Here is a 25,436-nt window from a genome sequence, read left to right as displayed (position 1 = left end):
GTGCTTAAGTAATCGATAATGATCTTGCCGAGCTTTAAGCATTCGGTGACTAATTTTATTAGGGCCGACTGCTTTACCAGTACCAAGAACTGACCAAACATCAAATACATATTTTTCACTTATAACGACATCAGTTAAAGAGTTCGCACATTTTTTTAAGAATTCATGTAAATTTGCATCAGAATCATCAATACTAGATATGGTAGAAAAGTTGTCATTGAGTACTTCAGTTTTTTCTTGGTCATTAGGAGCAACTTTTAGAATACCATACTCAACATAATTAAGGGGAGGAGGTAATTTTTGTGGAGAAGACATAAATCTTTTAAGTATTTTCCAGGAATAGCGGGGTTAGATTTCCTTGATTCATCAATGTGTGACTCAAGATTATTATAAAACCGTACTTTAGCTTCTTTTTTCATATTATTTACTCTATTTCTTGTTTTCTGATAATTTTTCCAATCTGTACGATTTCCAGTATTGAGAGCCTTCTTTCTAAGTCTTTCACGAATCTGACAATCTTACGTAAAATTGAGTCAAACCAGGGTTTGTCAGACGGACGGATAGTTACGTCATGGTTAGGAATAAATATACGAAGTAATTCTGGTAAAGATGTTAGTAGCGGAGTCAATGGACTGAGCAGTCATAACAACTGCTTGCCAATTAACGCCATCAAGCAAATTATTAAGATTTTCGAAATCTGCTCTTTTGTAATTCCAAACTTTCCTCTTGTAAGCACACTTGCAATTGTACAAAAAAAAAGCCATAGACAAATAAGTTGCTTTGTGTCGCTAATCACGTCATCCACCCTAAACACGCCACTATTGAGACATTTCGTATTGTTAGAAATGAAAATAGGATCTAGTAGTGTGGCTGAGGTAGGTTCCAAAACAATGTCCCGGGGGTCCTACTTTAGAGCTAAGGTTTCAAAACAATGTCCCGGGGGTCCTACTTTAGAGCTAAGGTTTCAAGATTAGAATTAGGACGATTAGGGTCAACATTGAAATCACCATGGAGAAGGATTCACGATACCACTCTAAATTACGATAAAAATCATTAGAAGAATTAGGCGGTCTATAAAATAGACAGAACATGATGCTTCTATTATGACAATGTACTTCTGCCAAGATAAATCCAGTAGATATAGGTTCAAAATCACGCTGTCTAGTAGTTTTTATAGTACCGGAGAAAAAAAATAAGAACACTCCCTTCATGAGCATTTCCATCATTACGGAAAAATAGCGAAAAAACGGGATTATTTTAACTGATCATTCAAAACTGAATCATCAATGTGTGTTTCTGTGAAACAAATATCAAAGGCCGTGATAATACTGTCTAAATTATATAACTTGTTCCTAATACTTCTGATATTTACACTTAAATCAAATCTGTTAGGGCCAGGACTCATCTCAACATCTCCGCTAAGCAGGAGTACGATAAAAAGAAAAGGAAAATTAGTACTGTAAAAATCAGATTCAATTTATACATCGTTACTATTGCTCTTAAGGCAGTAGTAATATGGACAGTAATGTTAATATTGTAACAATGTCGAAAGAAATTCTTAATGAAGTAGTAGATAAATAACATTTACCGTAGACCAATCCGATCGACGACCTGTAAAATACAATGGAATTACCAATAATCAGTAAAATGACAAACGGACGATCTCATGTACATTGCGTCGATCGATTTGCAACCCAACTTCGCGAGTTGATGTACAACATGGATTCCCACATGGTGTTCGGTGTCAGGCCAGATGTGAACATGTGGTATCTTTCAGACAACAACTCCATATCTTGACGCTTTGGTGACCTACTTATGCCATATATTGACTTGAAGACACGTGCTTATTATACACATACAATTTAAGTTATGCATGCAGTGAATCTCGTCAAACTGGGAAAGGCTACCACATTTGTATACAAAGTATAAGTGTCTGACATCTACCTAATATACCCATACCATACTCACACAGACTGACGCGGTTCTCAACTGACAACAATGACATCAAAAGGTGAGGATACAGCCTCATTTCACATACGGTCTTAAATAACTTAACTAACCTATTGTCAGGCTGTGTTCCTTTTGCTGATGTTGTTAAGCCACTGGTGATATAACCAATGCTGTTACTTCCGAACAGAAATAAACCTTCATCATTGGCTTAAAGTCTGGAATAATTTATTGGCATACCCGTGTGTGATTCTGCTTGTTTAGTCTCCTCCGTATTGATAAACCAATCGACTTACTCATCCCGTTCACGCGTGCAATTGATCATGCAATGATTATGGCACGAAAAACATTATTCAGATGTCGGATTGACGCATAATCAAATGGCTCAGGAAGACGTAAGCCGGTGGCTCTTTGGCTTGTATGTTAATTTAGTATTCATTTATATAGCATTTGTACTGTGTGACTAGTGAAGGCAATTTTCGGTCCTTCCACTTTTCGATGATGCATTGATGCTCAGGATATGAATTATGTGGACCTGAGGTATCTATGTGCCCATTTAGAAAGATAAGTAATTACCGGGTATGATTTATTTTCACTTCTCCATTCCTGTATCACCGCGGTACTTTTACTAACCTATAAATGTCATCTCTTATCTAAAAGCACGGACTTAGATAGTCATCTAATATAATTCCCTAAAACAAATTATGTTTCTATGTAGATATTGTTTAATGTTTACTTTCCTGGCGAAAGCTATACCAGTATTCGCGCTTCATACATTTATATTTAACGTTTCCCAATTACAAGGACTAACAATGACATCTGAGGAAAACGCTTTCGTTTCTAATTTAACCATATTTATTGTTAGATAAAATGATGTATATTTAGTCACAACTGTTAAGAGATCACTGTATTATTTAGGGTGGTTTTTGATAGGTCCACCTGAATCATTGCTAAAGTTAATATTTACAGCTTTGTTACGTTGAATAATATGTTATTTTATCAATGTTTCCACCTTGCCTTTTCTGAAAGCAATGCTATATATCATCCCCAATCCAGGAACGACAATTCTGGGTAGAGATTGTATCATCCCACCACGGTGTTAACAAGTGACACCTAATATATAAACTTTTACTCTTTTATCTCCAAGTCCAGGTATTTTTAATACTAAACTTATTCGCGTACATATTATTAAGAATAACGCTTATGTATTATTATAGAATTTTCACGAAATGTTCACTTCCTCTCATTACAGGACTGCTTGAACGCCTTAACAACGGTGAACATGTCCTTGTTGCGGAAGGATACATGCTTGAAGCCGAGAGAAGAGGCTACCTGAAGATTGGAGCTTTTGCACCGGAAGTGGTTTTAGATAACCCAGATGTTGTTCGAAGCATGCATCGAGAGTTTGTACACGCCGGTACGGATGTAGTGGAAGCGTTCACGGTAATACCAATACAACTAATAGTATACTATCAGAAAAGGGTCAACACTATTTCGATTAAATGAACAGACTGTTTAATAAAAAGCTTAGAAAAATTAAAAACGTGCAATTGTTTTTAATGATCGAGTCGTATTTCATGTACCTTGTAAACACGTTGGCAAACCGAGAAAAGAAAACATGCTTACGAAATTTGACCATTTCAGTATTATGGACACAGAGAAAGGCTAAAGTTGATGGGACGAGAGGAAGATCTTGAGAAGCTAAACCGAACGGCTCTCGGGATCGCGCGAGAAGTGGCAGACGAGACTGGAATTTTGATGGCTGCTGGACTTTGTAGCACTACCATTTATGAGGAAAATAAACCGGAAATAGATGAACGAATTCGAGCCATGTTTAAGGTAAATCCAACGTAACCAATAAGTGCATGTTATCTAAAACCGAACTGATTATTGGTCAATACAACGTAATTGTTAGACTGGCGGTTCTTTACCGCTAGTATATTAACTTCATTAATACAAAGAATTTTATCATACACGGACTTCTTAAGATGTATTCCTTGTTAACCTTGACTTTTGTAGATGATATAAAACAACGTAACAGTAGTGGTACCATAATGTTTAATTGTTCATCGTTCAGTAACTTTATCAAAACAAGTTATTACTGTAAATGTATACGATTTCGTCTTACTACAGGAGCAGGTGGAATGGGCTGTTGAGGAGGGAGCTGACTACATCATAGCGGAAACAATAAACGATTATGGGGAAGCTAAATTAGCACTAGAAGCAATACAACAGTACGGAAAAGGTAACAGTGAATGTACACCAACCGGACAATAATACAGCTTCAGCTTCCCGAAAAAGGTTAATAAACAACGACATATACACAAAAAGGATCAAATATACCACAGCGTCCCCACACAAAGTTGAACTGTCGCTTTTTCAACGTACATCTGCTTGGTCTTTTGAAATACCTATTCATTAAATTCCAAAGAAATACCTTTTTTTTTAAATATAAAATGAAGGTTTTAAAAACCAATTCTTGGTTTAACCTTAGGTTTGGAATCCATAATAACAAAATGCATGCTTTGTAGGGTGACAGTTCACGGTTCTGCTATTACACTTGTCGGTATGTGTTAGTCATATCGTTGTGGAGGTATGTGACTTGACAGAAGGGGGTTATTTATTGTAGGTACACATTACAGATAATTTAACTCCTGATATTAAACAAAACCAATTCCTTCCACTATTTTCCAGGCCTCCCGGCCGTGATAACTATTGTGTGCTACAATCCCGACAAGACGCTGGATGATGTACCTATAGCAGAGGCGTGTCTCAAACTGGAAGAAGCCGGGGCGGCCGTGGTGGGCCTTAACTGTGGGCGTGGTCCCAGAACAATGGTACCAGTTATCAGGGAGATTAGGAAAGTATGCAAGGTAACTAGTTACACACCACGCAAATCATACTTCCACAAGAAACATCGTCATTATTCAAAAAGTGTGAACCAATACCAAAAGCTCAACTTCCATACATTGCATTAGCAATTACTATCAAACTATTTTTCCACAGGGTCCAATTGCCGCCCTCCCTGTTACTTTCAGAACTACTGAAGAAAGTCGCACGTGGACTTCGCTAAAGGATCCGGACACCGGTATGTTTCTAGTTCAAACAAACACAGGTACTCTCAGTGTTCTGTCCGGATATGACTTGGTTCCCTGGTTCCCTAGTTCTACTCTCAGTGTTCTGTACGGATATGACTTGGGTCCCTGGTTCTACTCTCAGGGTTCTGTCCGGATATGACTTGGCTCCCTGGCTCTACTCTCAGTGTTCTGTCTGGATATGACTTGGTTCCCTGTTTCTACTCTCAGTGTTCTGTCTGGATATGACTTGGTTCCCTGTTTCTACTCTCAGTGTTCTGTACGGATATGACTTGGTTCCCTGGTTCCCTGGTTCTACTCTCAGTGGTCTGTCCGGATATGACTTGGCTCCCTGGCTCTACTCTCAGTGTTCTGTACGGATATGACTTGGTTCCCTGTTTCTACTCTCAGTGTTCTGTCCGGATTTGACTTGGTTCCCTGGTTCTTCTCTCAGTGTTCTGTCCGGATCTGACTTGGTTCCCTGGGTCTCCTCTCAGTGTTCCGATCGGCTATGACTTCGTTCCTTGGTTCCCTGGTTCTACTCTCAGTGGTCTGTCCGGATATGACTTGGTTACCTGGGTCTACTCTCAGTGTTCTGGCCTGATATGACTTGGTTCCCTGTTTCTACTCTCAGTGTTCTGTCCCGATATGACTTGGCTCCCTGGCTCTACTCTCAGTGTTCTGTCCGGATATGACTTGGTTCCCTGGGTCTACCTGGACGTCAGTAGGTTGCATTGTTTGGTCAGTAATCGAATAGTTTAACTGGTTCGATCGAGAATCAGGTATGCTCCTTGCTCCTATTCATCCGGTTACCTGTCTGTTACCTATTTTGAACCAAAAACAAATAGCTTTAGATGTTTGCTTATTAAGACGATACTTGTTGGGTGTTGCTTTGTATGTAAAACTATAACAGAACGACATGTATACAGTCATTAACGTGGCATCATTAAGGATAGCGATGCAGTGATATATGCTGATAATTGATGTACATTTGTACCTATCTTTTTGTAGGTAAGCACGCCTGGCCGTCCAACGTATCATGTGTAACGTGTACTCGAGATGACATCAGATTATTTGCGGAGGAGGCGAAGAACATCGGTGTAAATTACGTTGGGTTGTGCTGTGGAAATGCTCCTTTCTTTTTCCGAGAGGTGGCGGAAGTGTTTGGGCGGAAACCGGGAGCCTGTAAATATTCACCGGATCTTTCATTAAGTGTTCTTGCTGGGGATAGTAAAGACAGTTATTCGAAGTTAAGGGAATATGCTGGAACTGGCAAGAAATGAGTATTCATGAACGTTTAGAACGGACACGTATACAAATAACATTAAGGAATGATAATGTTGAATTTGAGAACGTGATTATCTGAATTGTATTTCACACCAGTTTAGTATTTTACCTATGACACTTATAAGGTATGTATACTGTAATTGTATGATACTAACATCTCATGTAAATGTCTCAGGATAACAAAGGTAATTATAATTTAAAACTGGTTTTATGCATATGTTACATTTGTAATGCAAATGAATAGGGTCGTTTCTATTTGCTATGGACACTAGGACCGGATACGTTGCGATGTCTATCACCACAATCAGTTCTGGCTCGGTGTGTTTATAGATGGTATGATTGTATCATACAGCACACTAAGCAATATACATATCACCGTATAATTCAGCTTATTTAATACTTAATCCATGAAATAAGTCTACGAAATAATACAGGTCAGTGTGACGGAGCGTTGATGAAGCATCAGTTTTACCATGATAATGATTTTTTTTTATCTCTGTGGTCAAATATATTTTTTCATTACACTTGCATGTATTACTTAAAATTATAGAATATGCATATATATATTCAAATTTCATCACATGTAATAGAAATAAAGTACAGAATTGATAAATATGTTGCACATTTATTCAAACTGAAGTCATAACGGTAAGTTATTAGAATTCTAAAGTAGACTTGGTACTCTACCCTGTAACGACCGGCAGGCGTGTTTAAGGGACTACCTGCTTAGATAGACAAATTTCACCAGTATTACGTTCAAATCGAGGTCACATACTCAGGTAATCTGAGAATTTCCTCAAAAACATAATTAAGAGTATCTATGATATTATACTAAAGCAAAACATATTGTACTGTGTTATCCAGTGAATATACCCATGTCATATTTGTTTACGTATTAACCCATGTAATATGACCTATCAGCCCTGTGATTGGTTGTAAGTTTCAATTGTTTCAATTGTGACGTCACACCTAGGACAAGTACATGACGTCACAAACTTACGCACTGGAGTCAAAATTGCGGCCTTTTAAGGTTGCATGAAAATAGTCGTTTTACACGAATAAATGCCACAAATCTTGATTACGTGATAAAAAGGATCTTACACTTGTTTTCATTTTGATATGAAATTCATGAAACTCGTCACGAATTTTTCATTTAAGCTCGCTAAAGGCTCGCTAAATTGAAAATTCTAAGACTCGCTTCATAAATCTCATATGAAATGGAAACTCATGTAAGATCCTATATTTATAATAATACTGGGCACGTGTTCCACATAATGTTTGNACCTAGGACAAGTACATGCCTTACTATTCTTTATTTGACTTTAATGTGGTGTTGTTATTTATTTCATAGTGCGATTTGTGTGAATAAATAATTAACACAAAAAAAGGAAAATTTGTTTTATCTAATAGTTACTTTCCTTAGACCGTTTTAATTCCTCGAAATAATTTAAATAATTTCACATTTCAAAGCAGTTCAGTCTTTAAATATTTTCCTAATCTTGTTTGTATCAATTAAAATATATTCCTTATGTTGTTTGTATCTTTAAATTAAATAATAAAATAGTTTTTTTTTGTCATTATGATTGTCATTAAGCTATTGTTAACAGCTTAAGTTGGTTAATATCCTTGTAACTGTCGTCAATTTCATACAAATTAAAGGCATTCGCCCCTCCGACGCATTGGTTCTATTACGTGTTCCTATTGAAGGAATGAACAGTTACTTCGACATTAATGTAACGACCAGGTCGAGCCTGTGCTGTCCTTCAACACTTTCTTCAAACGACGTCTTCTTCTGAACTGCTGATTGGAATTTTAATCAAATCGTAAAAATGGAGAGACTGTGGGACGAGGCCAATAAAATATTGCTTTAATCGACTTCTTCTCTGTAACTGGTAGATAATTTCAACCATATTTGGTTAGAAGGATTCTCGGCTGGTGGTGATTCAAAATTGTACACAGAGAAAACTTCACCCATAAGGCGACTGATTTCCGAACGGGTTAAGAGGCGGAACTGAATAGATAATTTGGCCATATTGCTTTCAGTGATTATCCTCCGTTATTATGACACTGGGGTCTGGCCTCACCCCTGTGGAGTTATTCCCTGTCACAACTTTGAAGCAGTGTATATCACAATTGTTGTGTATGTTAGGTTCAGATACAGATATGCTACCATGACTGGCCTCTGTGTCACTGTTATGTTTGTGTCCAGACTAACGCTTTCCGGATTAAGTTAATACAAGTAATCGTTTCCGGATTTTGGTTCACACCATTGGTCACGCCTAACAGAAAACACACAACGAAACCCGTCAGAATTCAAGGTGACATTTCTACAGTTCGATAATCCACAAGTGTAAGTGTTAGCTATAAACTGTTTTGATAGATTCTATGTATTTGGAACTCTGATGTAAAGTCGTCGTTTCGTTTAATCCGAAGATAAAATAACCTTTATGTGTTTATTTTCGAAACACTAAATTTCTACCACCGCTTTGTATAGAGGTTTAGGATGTCAAAATGGAAATGTTCAAAATATTCATTTTATGTGATTATGGTGATTTCAGCATATATAGCTACACGTTAATTTAAGATTGTTCTTATTGTAAGGAGATGATATTGTAATACAAATTTGTCTTATCCAAAATGAATTATATTATGGAAATCTGTGCATTTCTTTTCATAATATCAATGTGCACGCGCAATGTTATGAATCTTTGAGTATTTGGTTATAGGGCCTTTGCAACCACCAGCCAATATCTTTCTCAATCCCCTGGGAGCATACAGCCGGTGCTGCCATTTCGGCGCTAACAGCGTTAGCTAGCATTCAACAATTCTAGCACTGCCCAACCACGTACTCATTTACAACTGAGTAGACTGGACCAAGCAGAGTAAAGTATCTTGCTCAAAGATACAACACAGTGCCATGACGTGACTCGAACCCACCACCATTCAGTCACGAGCCCGGCGTCCTACCACTAGACAAAAGTCATGAGTCCAAGTTAAGTCTTGTGCGTGTCATTGCATTGTCTCCCTCCACCTATAGTCACTGGGTAATAACATGGAAACTCTTCATATCCCAACTCTATAACCATATGAAAAATCGCTGAGAAGGAACAGACGTTTGTGCATAGTAAGCAATGACTTAATTCCTGGATCATAACTTTGAAACTGTTGTCATTCTCATGACCATAATATGCAATTGTAGGTCATGAAAATTCTAACACAGATATTAAATCAGGTGTGCCTCAGGATCTACCCAACCCATGGTATCTTACTATATGGATCATAACATGGATAGGGATTAAAACCCCATCACTTAACTAGATGGACACAATCATCCTACCAAAATTGACCTCGAGATCTACCCTCACACTGACGGACTGTATGGAAGTATTTGAGATCCCCTACCTATAACCATTGCTGGGCGAAGATTAAGGTACGCATGTGCTACCAGAAATGGTTCTGTTGTCCGGTCCTATTCCTGGGATCGTATCTGCAATATTACTTGGATTAGTTTAAGTAATTATTATATAACGTGATTATTTGAATATCCAGGTGATCGATACAGGCTCTTTCAATGTTATTAAAAGAAAAGGTTAAGATTTCTCACCGATAACTATCACTATATTGGTGAAAATAAAACGATATTTTGTTTGTATCATATAAATTTGGTTTTGGAATATCTACTAAGACTGAGGTGGCCCAAGCTATCCTAACGCTTTTTTCGTAAAAATTCTCGTGAATTACATCCCAATACCAATGTCACCAATACGCATTGTCATTATGCCTAACGTTCAACTCTCCTCCAAGCGGCAAACCCCTTGTAACGCCTGCTCAGGGAGACTGCTTGATATAGATACCGCACGAGAGTTATTGCTTTGTCCCTACGAATGAGTCTGTGAGAACATTACTTCGGAATCGTGTAGCTGCTCAAATGATCTGAAACTGCTTGAAAGTGGCCCGATTTAGCCCTATCTTGACATCATCGTTATAATTGTATGTATTGTGCTCGTATATCAATAGTTGGGTGTCACGCGGTTTGTTGTTCTGAATGAATAAAGATTCTACTTTTGCTGGAGTGAACACTTTGTAAACTGTTGTGTCGTGGAATGCGGTCGTTTTGATGGCGGTAGAGTGAATGTCTGAGGTGTTATTTGTGGACTTGTTGTAGACTAACCCATGTGAATTGAAATTGTGGGCGTTATCGAGACGAACTTTTGAGGTCATTGGTACTTCCGTTTCCAGAAGGCTAATGTGCTAGCTATTTATTTTTATAAAAGATAACACGCCAGTCCAGACAGTAGTGTCAACAGAGCTTTCTGCCGCAAAAAAAACCCACGTTCAGGTGTTAGATTGGCTGTCATAATCACCAGACAGATCGCTCGTGGCTCAAGTTTTATGATGTCCATAAGTGACGCGCATAAGACGACGCCAGATCTAAAATTATATATAACTTACAGGACTTGCCAAAGATTTGACCGATGGCTGGGACAAAATTCCTTTGTTACGTTTTTTCCTCTACGAACATCGCGGTCAGACATTGTACTTTTTAACTGACTATAATATACTGGTATGTCAGTTTACAGTACAGGACAATCTGATAACAACATATTTTGTTATTTTAACCATTGAAAAAGTTTGGAAGGAAAGGTGGCAGCTTGGGAAGCATAATATGTTATGGTTGGCGAATTGGCCGTGACAGAGTTCGGTTAAATCTAGGGCTACGATCGCGACCATGCTACGATCGCGACTATTAGTCCCATAACAGTAGTAGCGCTCGGCGATAAGAACGATCAGGTCAGGCTATTTATTGACATCCTGAAGTCACATTTATATGATACGGCACACGTCATTCAGGTATAAGCCCCGGGGAATGACCTATCGGTAGTCGTCAACATATTGCCAACATGACATCTAAAGGTAATGTATACACTTTATTGATTATATGTCCCCGGCAGTAACCGACTCGCTGTATGTATTGCAGTATACTGGACAGTTTTAAACAGTCACACAAACTGTACTTATATCTTAAACCAAAAACCGGATATGTGAATTATTTATTATTTGGTTGTCAGCAGAATCACTTTTAAACATATAATTGGTTATTGGATACATAACATTAAGAACTAGATATAACAGTAGAGGGAGCGTCAATTTACTGACCAAGCCGAATCTAAAGATCAAACTTTTAAAAAAAGTACATAAACGATGGAAATCGTATAAAGATGTGGAGAAGTAGGTGTTTAATCCTGTTTTATGTTTGATGTATCAGATGTAGATCAGGATCGGGCTAACTGACTTTATTTTTTTCTGTTTTTTTTCTCTCTTCATTATAGTCAGTAAGCACGAGTCTCCTGATTATCTTATTGTATTCATTATTAGTTATATAGTCACTTAGCCTTAGTCTCCCCTATATCTTCACTTAGCCTTAGTCTCCCCTATATCTTACTGTATTCATTATTAGTTATATAGTCACTTAGCCTTAGTCTCCCCTATATCTTACTGTATTCATTATTAGTTATATAGACAGTTAGCCCGAGCCTCCCCTATATCTTACTGTATTTATTATTAGTTATATAGTCAGTTAGCCCGTGCCTTCCCTATATCTTACTGTATTTATTATTAGTTATATAGTTAGTTAGCCCGAGTCTCCCCTATATCTTACTGTATTCATTATTAGTTATATAGTCGGTTAGCCTGAGTCTCCCCTATATCTTACTGTATTCATTATTAGTTATAAAGTTAGTTAGCCGGAGTCTCCCCTATATCTTACTGTATTTATTATTAGTTATATATTCAGTTAGCCCGAGCCGCCTGAATATCTTACTGTATTCATTATTAGTTATATAGTTAGTTAGCCTGAGTCTCCCCTATATCTTACTGTATTCATTATTAGTTACATAGTCAGTTAGCCCGAGCCTCCTGATTATCTTACCGTATTCATTATTAGTTATATAGTCATTTAGCCCGAGCCTCCCCTATACATTTGTATCTTACTGATTCATTATTAGTTATATAGTCAGTTAGCCCGAGTCTCCCCTATATCTTACTGTATTTATTATTAGTTATATATTCAGTTAGCCCGAGCCGCCTGAATATCTTACTGTATTCATTATTAGTTATATAGTCGGTTAGCCTGAGTCTCCCCTATATCTTACTGTATTTATTATTAGTTATATAGTCAGTTAGCCCTAGTCTCCCCTATATCTTACTGTATTCATTATTAGTTATAGAGTTAGTTAGCCGGAGTCTCCCCTATATCTTACTGTATTTATTATTAGTTATATAGTCAGTTACCCCGAGCCTCCCCTATATCTTACTGTATTCATTATTAGTTATATAGTTAGTTAGCCTGAGTCTCCCCTATATCTTACTGTATTCATTATTAGTTACATAGTCAGTTAGCCCGAGCCTCCTGATTATCTTACTGTATTCATTATTAGTTATATAGTCATTTAGCCCGAGCATTCTCTATATCTTACTGTATTCATTATTAGTTATATAGTCAGTTAGCCCGAGCCTCCTGATTATCTTGCTGTATTTATTTTTAGTTATATAGTCAGTTAGCTTGAGTCTTCCATATATCTTACTGTATTCATTATTAGTTTTGTAGTCAGTTAGGCCAAGTCACTCCTATATCTGACTTTATTCATTATTAGTTATAATGTTTATACTTAGTTAGCCCAAGTCATCCATCGCTTTTTTCGGGTTCACACAACCAAATATTCACTAACAGTGAAAATTGTTTTAGAAAAATACCGGTTGTTTGGGTTTTGTAGGGTATAAACACCACCATATTGTTTTTTTTTACTGATAATGATCCAATATTATTTGATGACAATTTGATAGTCTAAACTTATGATATCTGTGTGTTCGTCATGTTTGCTTCAATAATTACATGATAAATATTTATGATCTCGTGAAAGTCAGTACCTGATGCATCGTCACGCGCGGCGCGGTCCCTAGTGATCACATTCAGTATGGAGTACATAACACTTTGTTTTATTGCTTTATCGTTTGCACGTACCTGTATCATCATGTCAGTATCGGTCTCGTGTGTCAGAGCATGAAATAGACTTTGAAACCTTGAAAGCCACACATTCAGGGAAATGAACATGTACATTGTATGCCAAGTTATATAGTACTGTGTTGTTATTTTGGTTATATTGAAAAACGATTAAGATCTCCAAGTGTTAAATACTGATTCAAAGGGAAGCGATATTCAATTTTAGTGGGAATCTTTCGTTTGAATGCGTTCAATAAATCTATTTAGAAATGCATTATTTTCCCAGCTAAAGAGCCGGATTCTCTATAGCTGAACAAGCGTTTGACAGATTGAACTTACTTCTTCTGTAACTGCATTTTATAGTAGTTCTATATGAAATATATTCTCCAGGTTTATTACAACGACTGAATGATGGTGAGACTATCATTATCGCGGAAGGATATATGTGGGAGCTGGAAAGAAAAGGCTATGTCAAGTTCGGGGAATTCACACCGGAAGTAGTACTGAACAATCCGGAAGTAGTTCGAATGATGCACGAAGAATATGCCCATGCAGGGAGTGACGTTGTCGAAGCGTTTACCGTAACTATAATAAACACGCGTTATGTAGACCTAGTAAAACAGCAATTTAAAAGAACTGCCACACTACTTTTTTTTACATTAAGATAAAATGTCAAATAAAACAGAATCCAATTTATTTGGTAATCCGTTGAACCAGATGTGAGATTATACAATTTGACCGCATTAAAAAGAAAGATATTTTTCTATGTATCAATTACTATTCTTTTTACGAAATGTTGTTTTGTAATTTACTTCAATTTTCACAATAAAACACCACAAATGACAAAACAATAAAAAAAAAATAAAAAAAAAAATACCGGTTATAATACCAGAAAAACTTGATACAAAGTATTTCAAATGTCTTGATCATTTTTAAGGGTCTAGTAATAATTCAACACATATTAGAATATCAGTCATTTGAAATCAGCCAACCGAACTGATAAAATCCTGGCTTTGTAATACAAACTTTCCAAATATATGTTTTAAAATATCTTTCAAATAGTACTTAGGAAACAGGAAGCGACTGAGGGCTATTGGTATTGAGGAAGGACTGGAGGAACTCAATAGGCGGGCCCTCAGAATGGCCCGCAAAGCTGCGGACGCCACAGGGTCCCTTATGGCTGGGGATATCTCACATACATGGTATTACCAGCCGGATGATCCAAAAGCAATGGAGGAGCTACGAGCCATGTTTAAGGTTTTCTGTTGTCTTGTCTTATATCTAGGTTAGGTACTTGTCAATTTCTGGTATCATGTTTTGTCTAATTTTATTAAAGAGTCTAAGCAATCTTCGTTATCTAACGTCATGATATCCCTCACTAATCAGGGCATACTCGGGTAGCACATTGCCATTCCTTGTGACCTTGTTTCTTGTTTAGCCAGAATCATCAACTACCAATAATTGTTAGAAAAATTCTCTACAAAAGCCTGCATAATTTTAACTGATGGAAAACGCCAAAATACAATTTCAATATCTGAATGATCCGGACTACGATCTGGTTTTTGTCTAGGAACAAATAGAATGGGCGGTTGATGAAAAGGCTGACTATATCATCGGGGAAACTTTCCAAGACTTTGGAGAAGCTATGATCGCTTTGGAAATGATTAAGAAATATGGGAACGGTAAGCACACTTTTTTTAAGGAAAACACAAAACACAATTTAACGAAATCTTCACAGAAACAATACAATGTCATTATCTATTTCTTTATATGGAAATATAACTTGTAACTTGTTTAATTTGTTTTGAACCAAGCAATCGGAAACCCGCTAAAACATTGGATAAACCAGTTAGCATGTCTATTTCATGCTACGATTAATCAGACAATGGATTGTCGTGCACTGCAAAAATACAATATCAAAAGTTTGTTAAATAAACCTTAATATGATGGTGGTATACGCACAGGGCTACCGGCCGTTATAACATTGACTGCATACCAACCGGATGTGACGCTAGACGATGTACCTATCCCAGAGGCATGCAAACGACTCGAGGACGCTGGGGCTGACGTGGTTGGTCTGAATTGTGCACGTGGGCCACAGTCTATGATTCCTTTACTGAAAGAGATAAGGAAAGTCTGTAAGGTAAAAATATTACATAACACCGAGATAATAGCAGTTTTGTTGCAATGTTAGTTATTAAAACTGTCCCATCAGCTTCGATCGGCTTTGGATCCTATCTGTTAATAATAGGTCCGTGTGTTTTATTTAATGTCCTGTTCAACTTTATGCTTTAAAAAAATATCCGTCAGAAAGGTAATCCAAGAATGAGGATTTCTAAATAAAACAAAAAGAACAAAATACTTATCATTTTCTTAACGGCCAGTCGCAAGTAAGCTTATATGTTTTTCATATATAATCCTATTTACATAATTTAATTCTGAAAAAAAGCTTTCATTGAATTTGAATATGATTTATGAAGACATCAGTTTTAAATATCATACAATTTTACGGCTCGTCAAAAAGCCGTGATATTCCACACTAGCAATATCTTGCTACAATCTAATTAAAGTATATAAAGGTTTAAATATGGTCTCTGACCTACAAATAATGTCTATGTGACACTTACAGCGACCCTTCTTTTTCTGATAATAATGCCATTATAAAATATTACCAAATGATACATAATTTAAACATAATACCTTCTGTTTCATAGCACGAACTAATTATAACTTCTCCTGTCTCCATCTAATAATGAGTGCATATGAACTAACAATTACATTTAAGGGTCCCCTGGCGGCAATCCCGGTGCCATTCCGCTGTAGAGGAAAGTTTAAAACCTTCCAGTCTCTGTTGGACCCTGATACAGGTACACATGTCGACATTGTTCATTGGTTTTTAGAGAAAATGTCAACAGCTGTAAATATGAAAATGTCAACAGCTGTAAATATGAAAATGTCAACAACTGTAAATATGAAAATGTCAACAACTGTAAATATGAAAATGTCAACAACTGTAAATATGAAAATGTCAACTTATGTATTGTATGTAAACATGTAGGTTTTGTCCAAACGTTGTCAGTGAAAATGTCAACTTTGTACAAGGTTAAGGATATTAACAGTGGATATCGTCGATGAAGCAAGATGCTTAAATATACCATTACAGAACAGCTAGCTTCATAGCCCTGGTATTACTGCAAGGGTATTTACCGTAAAGACTCCCTCTGTTCATATCAACATTGGACACTTACATATTTAAATATTGTACACACTTTTAACATAGTACACATTTTGTAAGAAAATTTGCTAATATTTCCAAATTTTGTAAGTTAAGTTGTCAATATAGTATAAACGTTGTAAGTTAAAGATATCAACATTTTAAAAAAATGAATTGGTAATGTCAACTTTGTATAAGCTTTGTATGTAAAACAGCAACACTGTATAAATGGTGTAACAACATGTTCATACCAAGGATTCCATTTGCACGAAGCAATATTCCCTTAATCGGTCAGTGCAAGCAAGAAATAAACGTTCTTGAAAACACAAATTTAGTTTTCCATAAACCGTCATAGGTAGATCTTATGTAAATGGTCGATTAAATCGTCGTTCCATAATGGTTATTAACATCTAACTGGTTCCCCGTCTTGCTGAATGATGTCGTTGGTTGTTATAAAGCTCCAATAACGAGTAATGACTTGATATAACGTATATCTGTCTTTTGTTAGTTATTGACATCGTTAGCCATAAAGAGGTTCCACTAAGTATTTTGTACTTTGGTATTACAGGTAATCAGAAGATAAGGCAATAGCCATATCTCGCCCCTTGTTTAATATAAGTGCATAAAGATGAAAACACGGTGTTGTGTTGGTGAAATCACCTGTAATGATCGAAATAGTTCGTAGTAACTACATTAGCAGACAGTTGGACGATTGGGCAGTATATGCTTACCTATTTCGCTCCTTGTTCAATATGTGTAAGCGTTTGTTCGACTGCCTATCAAATCTCGCAATGCACACGTATTAGTTTTCAAATATAGTTTGAGTACAAGCAAAGCCCATTGTCATTTATAAGGATTAAAATAAACACGTAGTCCGTTATACTTATTTCTAATACTATCTGATAGACATGTATGCTAATGTAGCATGCCATCAGGATCAATCAGTACGACAAACATTCAAATGAAAACGATTTAAAAGTAGACTGAGAGTAGCCATGCCTTGGTTGTCAGTATGCAGAACACGTATCGTATATGTCAGTCTTGTTTGATAGGGAGGTGAGTACTGACTAGTTATCATGTTTTTATAACTATGGTCAATTTCGTAAATTTCTACTACAATAAAACACGAGATTTACAAATTTTAAAATTTTAAAACTAGAATCAAAGAAGCAATACATCCGACCGTAACGGGCTTTGGAACCTTTTTATTTAAGAATGTCTATAGTATGTTCGGAAAACAATATTTGATACGTGATTCCAATTTCTGACCGAAAAGAAATATCCACGAATGATGACGTCAAAATGAAAAAAAAAGATTTTAAACATTTCGTCGCAAAGCATTGTGACATCATTTTTAATCTATGAGAACGCTTGCAGTCTTAATCTATGGGAACGCTTGCAGTGTTGTAAGCACATGATTAATAGCAAACATGTTCATCACTCTAACTGCTATTTATTACACGGGCTGAAAGTGGTGGAACACACAAACGCCATGGTATAATACGTTAATAGACTACATCACTCCCGATCTCGTAGTATATAATTTACATCCGAGACGTAGAATCTCATCCTGATCGGTTGTGATTTAAATCCATATGCATGTCGGTTAATTATTAAAACAACCAGTATTACCAGCGATCTTCTTGGGCATTAACTGACTCGAATATGCATGCAGGTACATGTATAGCAAAAGCATCTCACATTGGATATCCTACATGTGTTTTGGATTCATAGCGTAAGCCGAGGGCCTTTAGCCGTACTCGACATAAAGCTAAAACGTTGAGGTAATTTCCCGGCAAAGTTACTGTGCAAAGAACTGTGTGCATTTGACAATATTATAAATTAATCTGTGATACTTGGTGCACGTCAACTTTTGAAGAAAGCTTATTGACTGTTTGGTTGGTTTGTTAACCAGGGGACCGTCTATATCCAGACAACCTGTCGGCCCAGCTTTGTACTCGCCGGGAGGTCCGCGAATTCGCGCAGGAGGCCAAGGCTCTGGGTGTGCAGTACATAGGGCTGTGCTGTGGTAATTCGCCTGCATTCCTCCGCGAGGTGACAGATGTGTTTGGCAGAACAACAGGCGCTAGTAAATATAGTCCCGACTTCACCAACAGCTTATCAAGGTCCACAGATCCGAAGAACAAGAAAATACAATCGTACATGTTCGATGTGGTGGACTAACACCTGTAATAAAATAGCACTCATTCAAGGAACAGTAACTGTATTAAAACAATCGTAGTCTTCTGGTTATAAATAATATTGAAAATGTGTATGCAAGGTAGTTAGTAAGAATCGACAGTTTATATATAACTTTCATATATATTTTATATAATATGTATACAAGTTAGTTAGTAAGGATCGACAATTTATGTATAACTTTCATGTATATATTATAATGTGTATACAAGGTAGTTAGTAAGGATCGACAATTTTTATTTACCTTTCATATATATGTTATATAATGTGTATACAAGGTAGTTAGTAAGGATCGACAATTTATATATAACTTTCATATATATATTATAATGTGCAACAAGGTAGTTAGTAAGGATCGACAATTTATATATAACTTTCATATATATATTATATAATGTGTATACAAGGTAGTTAGTAAGGATCGACAATTTTTATATGCCTTTCACATATATATTATATAATGTGTATGCAAGGTAGTTAGTAAGGATCGACAATTTATATATAACTTTCATATATATATTATATAATATGTAAACAAGTTAGTTAGTAAGGATCGACAATTTATATATAACTTTCATATATATATTATATAATGTGTATCACTGATATCAGGCAGTTATAGCAAACAGTGTTCGATACTTGTCGCAATAAAGTTCCTTTAATTATTCTATTTGTTTGTTTGATTTTGCTTGGCCTGCAGACCCAGCTGATCATGGACCATTTGTATAACTGGATTTGATCGCAAGAAATCATGATGACAATTGAAGTCAAATATCTACATGTACCTTAAAAACTAAACAGTTCCGATAAACAAACCTTTAAAAAAATACAAATGAAAATATATCAGTGCAATGCATGTGCTGAAGACATCCCTGAAACAAACATTTAATCAAATATTAAGATCGCAAATCAATTATAAGCACAGCAAATAAGTGTAGAATTTAACATGAGCAATGTTTCACACACCGCCTAAACAGAAAAGTTTTTATTAGCCAAATAAATCGTAAACCTAACACTATGTAATTGTTATTTTATATCCAGTCAAACTGCAGGTACCCAGTCGTCATTTAGTCGATAGAATTACGTTTTTTTCAAATCAATCGTTTTTATCTTGAAATTTGACGTCAGACATTCACATGTGATTACACATTGGTAATGCCAAAAACGAACTACTCTGAACTATACAATTTCTGAACTCATCAGCGATGATAGGGGCCAAAAGGTGGCAATCTAAAAAGGTCTAAAGTACTGTCGAAATAGAAAGGGTTAGTTTCAAATTGAAGCGTATATATTATTAAACCTGCCACTACACAGAAGAGATAACTGTGGCATACAATGTCACAGGAAACCTCGGGGACTAAGAAAATCCACTAGCAGAGTCTACCACCTTGTCTTTTAAAAGAGGAACCTATGGGACTGAACCTTCAAAATTAGGTAATAGAGACATCATGCCAAAAACAATAAATACTTCACCTTAAAGCTCCTTCGTCCTCCTAGGACTTATCGATGATGCTACGGATTGAAAAGCTGGAAATGCAAACTGGTCTTAACTACTATTGGAACAGAAGGAGAGGTGCGTTAAACCTTCAATTATCCATTCATTCTTTATTACCTTAAACCTTGCGGTTTATCAGTACAGTGCATATATACAGTGCAAATCAAACATTACAGCTATATACAAACAAAGAATACAACACTCAGACCATACATGCATGATAAAGTTACAGCGATAGAGTAGAGAGTGATTCCTTTCACCTTAAACAGTATTGAATCTCCTTTTTTTGACCTTGGTTAAGATATTTGGCTAAATTAGACAGTTCTTTATTATTTCTTGTTGTCATCAAATCTAAAAATGTTGCCATACTACTTTTTTATGATAATGTTTTTTAATGAATCGGTTTCTTAAATCAGTATAATGACTACATCTAATAATAAAATGATATTCGTCTTCAATATCGCCAGTGTTACAATATATACAAATTCTATCTTTTCTTTCTAAACCATTAAATCTACCAGTTTCAAAATTCAACGTATGGGATGACAACCGAATTTTAGCAATTTGTTTTATATTTTGTTAACCAATAGGTTTTATTTAATACCGTTTAAGACAAAAGAATACCACAGATCCATTTATAAAGAGAACACTTAGCAGATGAATTAATTAAATCTAGATACCCCTGTAGAAAAATGCCATGTATTCTACATTTAATAATGTTCAGAATTTGTCCTTCATTACCCTCTGTTTGCCATAAATATCCTAAACCTAACCTAACAAAATAATTTCTGATGTTATTTGTCCAGTCACTGCCCTTTTTAATCATCTCATCGTAACAAGCCTTTAAAATGCAGTTGTCCGAAGTTCTAAGTTTAAGATAATATTTAAAAATTCCAAATTTTCTAATTATATGTAGAAGTAGTCTCTCTAATTCTTGATAACTCATAACATTAGGTGTGCTTTTCTTAACCCAAAAAATCCGTTTACAAAAATTCAAATGCACTTTTTCAATAAATGGTGCTTTGTGAAAATCCTATAATTCAGCTGGTTTCAATATCGAAATATTTCCTTTTACAAACATTGGATACAGCATTGAGTGCTTTCCTACCTTGTTCTGCTAATTTATCCAGTGTAATGCTGAATTTACCATTGAATTTCATAACAATTCCAATGTTGCTTAAACTACCAACATTTTCTAAAACATTAACATCATAAAATAATTTGTCTACTTCCTTCAACTGACCACCATTTCTAAAAATCATGACCTTAGTTTTTTCGACATTAACAGTTAAATTCCATTTCTTAGTGTATTGTAACAGTGTGTCTAACCTTTTCTGCAATCCCTCTGCCGATTCAGCCATATCATCTGCGTACATTAGAAGAAATAATTTCATAGTTTAGAGTTCTATAGAAGGACATGCATCTCACAATCATTCACACAAAGAGAACATTTAATTGCTGAACATACTTCTCCTTCCTTAATTGGTTTAAACCACAAATTATGTCTGTTAACAAAATCGAAAGCTTTCTTATAATCTATGAAACAACAATAGCTTCTTCTTCTTCTTCTTCTTCTTCTTCTTCTTCTTCTTCTTCTTCTTCTTCTTCTTCTTCTTCTTCTTCTTCTTCTTCTTCTTTAAAGTTCTATCAATTATCGATTGCAGGAAAAACCTGCATCTATGGTTGACATATTTTTTCTGAAATCAAATTGAGTGTCACTTATTTTAGAATAAGCGGTATCAAATTCCATCAGTCGATTCTTAAAGGTTGCTGTACATATTTTGGCTAAACAACTAACTAGAGTAATTCCTCTATAATTATTTGTGTCATTTTTATCCCCCTTTTTAAATAAGGGAATAGTATTACCTATTGACCATATGGAAGGATAGTTACCAGATTTGAAAATTATATTAAATAATTTAACAGGACAAGGTAATAAAACCTCTTTACCTCTGATTAAAACTCATTAATTAATAAGTCATGACCACATGCTTTATCTGTGCTAAAGTTATTGATTACTTTACTAACTTCTTCTTTAGAAATGTCAATGTCCAGTGCATAAAACACAGCATTTGGTATATCCTTAGTGGAGTCATATTTTTTTTAAAAACGTTTACAGCCTTATTTCCACAAGGTTTCATGGCTGACAAATTATTAAAATGTTGATAAAAATCGTGTTAATCAGCTGAGGACTTCACACTATTCTTTCTGTTTTCGAAATATCTATGAAAAGGTTTTGGGTTTTTTTTCTCATGAAGTTCAACATGTTTCCTTGACGTGTTTTGTACTGCCTCTTTAACTTATGTTCCATTTTCTTATAGCTACGTTTTTTACAAACAAGTGCATCATGATTTTTCTTCGTTCTTACCTGAATTGAACACAAATAAGGTAATCTTATACTCTATACAGCGAAGTTTGTAAGTTTCATTGAACCAGGGTTTATCTTCTGTACATTTTTTCTTTTAATTACGTACGGGATGGGTAACAACACTAAAAGGTAAAAACAGTTCTTTCAGAAGATCAGTAATTTTGTTAACGAGTTCATTGATACCAATTCGGCTCACACCATTACTGTCACAACAATTAGATAACTCGTTTTTATTACTATCTAAAATATGACGTAAATATTCTGTATTATTATCATTCCATCTTATACGTGTCAAGTTCTGATTACCAACTTGTTTCTTGACATAATTTATAACATTTGAAATCAATATAACACATATCGGAGAATGGTCTGAGAAAGCATTAAATACCCCACTTTCAAACTTGATAATATCTCCAATAACACTATGAAAAGTTAAAACATAGTCAATAAGACTAGTACCTCTACTATTATAGAAGGTAACAGTGCCATCTTTGTATCTTCCATTAACTATTCTTAAGGTAGGTGTCTTGCACGAGGATAAAAGTTGTCTACCAAACTGATTAATAACTGCGTCTGAATTGAAACATTTAGTTGGTAGAGAATCTGGCACATACGTTACAATATAGGAGATGTAATTGCGGGAAAACTCTGTGATTCTATCATCATTAATATAATAATAATTGTTACCCGTTCTGCTTTTAAAATTTACCAATCACCATTACCTTACCCACATCTTTGAACTGACACACCATTTCTTCTAGACAGTAAAATAGATCATTTTCACTTTTTTTATAATGATAATTTGATATTAAATATATTAAATTATAGTTTATATACAACGATGTAGCCAGCTCCTCTTTTGTTTTAGTCGTTATAATAATATAAGTTGTTTTGTATAGTTTATATCCAACTCATGACGTTCCCTATTCAGTCATGATCATGGCATGGGCTGTTTGGTTACATATGTTAATGAAGGTATGGTAATTAGTAGACGAGAAATTGACCAATCGCAGAGCAGTATTTTGTCCCCTATAGGGGTCTCTTAAATTGGTAGCAGCCCCGTTCATCCGGGGAGGCTGCAGTGAACCACGGTTGTTTATGTGTATTATTCTACGGCTTTCCTATCAATATTCCTTCACGTTTAACAACTAGGGTGCCATACATTGAAGAAGTGTTGTACCAACAACTTTTAAACAGTTTCCTTAATTCTTGAGTCAGTTCAGTATCAATATGGACCAACGGATTCAGCTTAATTCGGTGTGCTAGCGGTCGGACATTCACCGCGCCATTTTGGACTAGGATCAGTAGCCTACGGATTATAAGTGTAGTTTCGTTGGTGATGTGTTTTTCATAAGTGCTACGGAATATGACTTTTTACGTCGGTAAGATACTGTACTTTTAGTTGCCTAGGACAACGCAGGTATACAGTAGTCTTTCATTGGTGCTAAGCGCACATCCAACCGACCCACTCCGTACGACCCGGAACTTCTGGAGAACTGGACGTTGACTCGTCTACAGCAGGAGCTTTCACGCAGAAACATCGTGTTTCGGAAGGGTTCAAAACGAATTGCGCTTGTAAAACTCTTGAGAGATGCGCAAGCTAGGCCCAACGTCAGAGGTGCGCGATCCCACAATGCAACGGTTCAGTGGGATCAAGATGGCGGCAACAACAACTCTGAAAATGCTTAGAACCTAATAGACATGGTCAGTTCGCTGACAGATAGCGTGGCAACTCTCCAGGAGTGCTATCTTCGTCTCGAAAGTCGCTTAGATGAACGCCCTCAGTCACCTTTGTCAGGTAGCAAGCGTGTCGAGACCGCTACAAACAACGGGGTACATGTAGCAGCAGCGGCCGGGAGTGAACGGCAAATCGCTACGAGTGTAGATTCCTACTGTGGGGGAATTTCAAATACAGTTCCAACGACTCCTGAGTTCAACCTTAATTCAGCTTAACAGAATTTCAGGACAGAATCGACATCGCAAGACCACAACAACACTAGGAGGACAAGTTATGGTTATGCTGCCGAGTCCCTGCCGTTAGTGGAGACAGTTTCATCTGCCCTAAGACATAGTATTATAACAGGTAGGGATGTTAATCTTGCTGCGCTGCTCATCCCCTACTTTTTCATCAGATCGACCAAAGCTGTGTAACAGACAAGCAGACCCCAGGCTAAATAGAATCTTAACTTTAAGTGAATTCATTCTGGCATTCGGTGTCTACAAACATGTCATGTGCGAGGCGCATCCGTCCCGGCGTGTGGAGTTAGTTTTGTACGAAAGAGACATTGCTGACATGGGCACTCGTTACGCATCAGGATTTTACGAGTACCGCCTTCAATTCTCCCTGAGGGCAGCCGCACAGTTGAGGTACAACAACAGACCAATCGATTGGTCTGTGCGAGATAACACGCTGTTCTGCAACATTTTTTTCAAATATCCGTCCCAAATCATGTAGTGTCTGTGACAGTACCCTCCATACCACGGGATTCTGTCCAGCCTCGGGGCAGTAAGTAAAACAACAAAAATCTAGATCGCGTAACTCCGACAACGTCGACTCTCAGGGTCGCCATCGGGTCTTCAATGAAGGACGGGAACAATTACAACAGTGGTCGTTTCGAGTGTATTAGAAACCCTTGTTATTTCATGCATTTGTGTCTATCCTGTAATGGGAATCATCCTCAATCTAAGTGCCCTTTAGAAGTGGTTCATGCCTCCGCCAAGAGGAAATGATACATCTGACAGCCAGCACTCCTATCAATGTGCAACATTTAAAATCAGAATTAAAATTTCATCCGGATAGAGAGTTATCAGAATATTTATTAAATGGAATTGCTTATGGTTTTGATACAGGC

At 36.3% G+C, this 25,436-nt stretch overlaps 2 protein-coding genes across 2 annotated transcripts; both read left to right on the top strand.

Annotated features, from left to right (window-relative positions):
- Window positions 1–1,872: 1,872 nt before the first annotated feature.
- On the top strand, window positions 1,873–7,223 carry LOC110456469 (betaine--homocysteine S-methyltransferase 1-like). Its single transcript, XM_021507247.1, has 7 exons — window positions 1,873–2,011; window positions 3,200–3,390; window positions 3,592–3,786; window positions 4,081–4,192; window positions 4,642–4,820; window positions 4,954–5,035; window positions 6,033–7,223. The coding sequence occupies exons 1-7, from the start codon at window positions 1,999–2,001 to the stop codon at window positions 6,302–6,304; spliced, it is 1,044 nt and encodes a 347-aa protein (XP_021362922.1). The 5' UTR covers window positions 1,873–1,998; the 3' UTR covers window positions 6,305–7,223.
- A 3,214-nt stretch (window positions 7,224–10,437) lies between these two features.
- Window positions 10,438–19,372, top strand: LOC110456384 (betaine--homocysteine S-methyltransferase 1-like). The gene is made up of 7 exons (XM_021507084.1): window positions 10,438–11,222; window positions 13,699–13,889; window positions 14,371–14,565; window positions 14,879–14,990; window positions 15,273–15,451; window positions 16,094–16,175; window positions 18,438–19,372. Exons 1-7 carry the CDS (start codon window positions 11,210–11,212, stop codon window positions 18,704–18,706), a joined length of 1,041 nt encoding a protein of 346 aa, XP_021362759.1. The 5' UTR covers window positions 10,438–11,209; the 3' UTR covers window positions 18,707–19,372.
- Window positions 19,373–25,436: the final 6,064 nt, after the last annotated feature.

Source organism: Mizuhopecten yessoensis, unplaced genomic scaffold (genome assembly GCF_002113885.1).
Source record: "Mizuhopecten yessoensis strain PY_sf001 unplaced genomic scaffold, ASM211388v2 scaffold8745, whole genome shotgun sequence".
NCBI lineage: Eukaryota > Metazoa > Mollusca > Bivalvia > Pectinida > Pectinidae > Mizuhopecten > Mizuhopecten yessoensis.
The sequence above is the reverse complement of the archived record's forward strand: the minus strand, read 5'-3'. Positions and strand labels throughout refer to the sequence as shown.

Excerpts from the sequence above, each read along its gene's own strand:
- LOC110456384 (XM_021507084.1), top strand. Across the intron at positions 14,566-14,878 it reads AGCTACGAGCCATGTTTAAG|GAACAAATAGAATGGGCGGT; the intron begins GTTTTCTGTTGT and ends GTTTTTGTCTAG. Across the intron at positions 15,452-16,093 it reads AGATAAGGAAAGTCTGTAAG|GGTCCCCTGGCGGCAATCCC; the intron begins GTAAAAATATTA and ends ATTACATTTAAG.
- LOC110456469 (XM_021507247.1), top strand. Across the intron at positions 4,821-4,953 it reads AGATTAGGAAAGTATGCAAG|GGTCCAATTGCCGCCCTCCC; the intron begins GTAACTAGTTAC and ends ATTTTTCCACAG. Across the intron at positions 5,036-6,032 it reads GCTAAAGGATCCGGACACCG|GTAAGCACGCCTGGCCGTCC; the intron begins GTATGTTTCTAG and ends ATCTTTTTGTAG.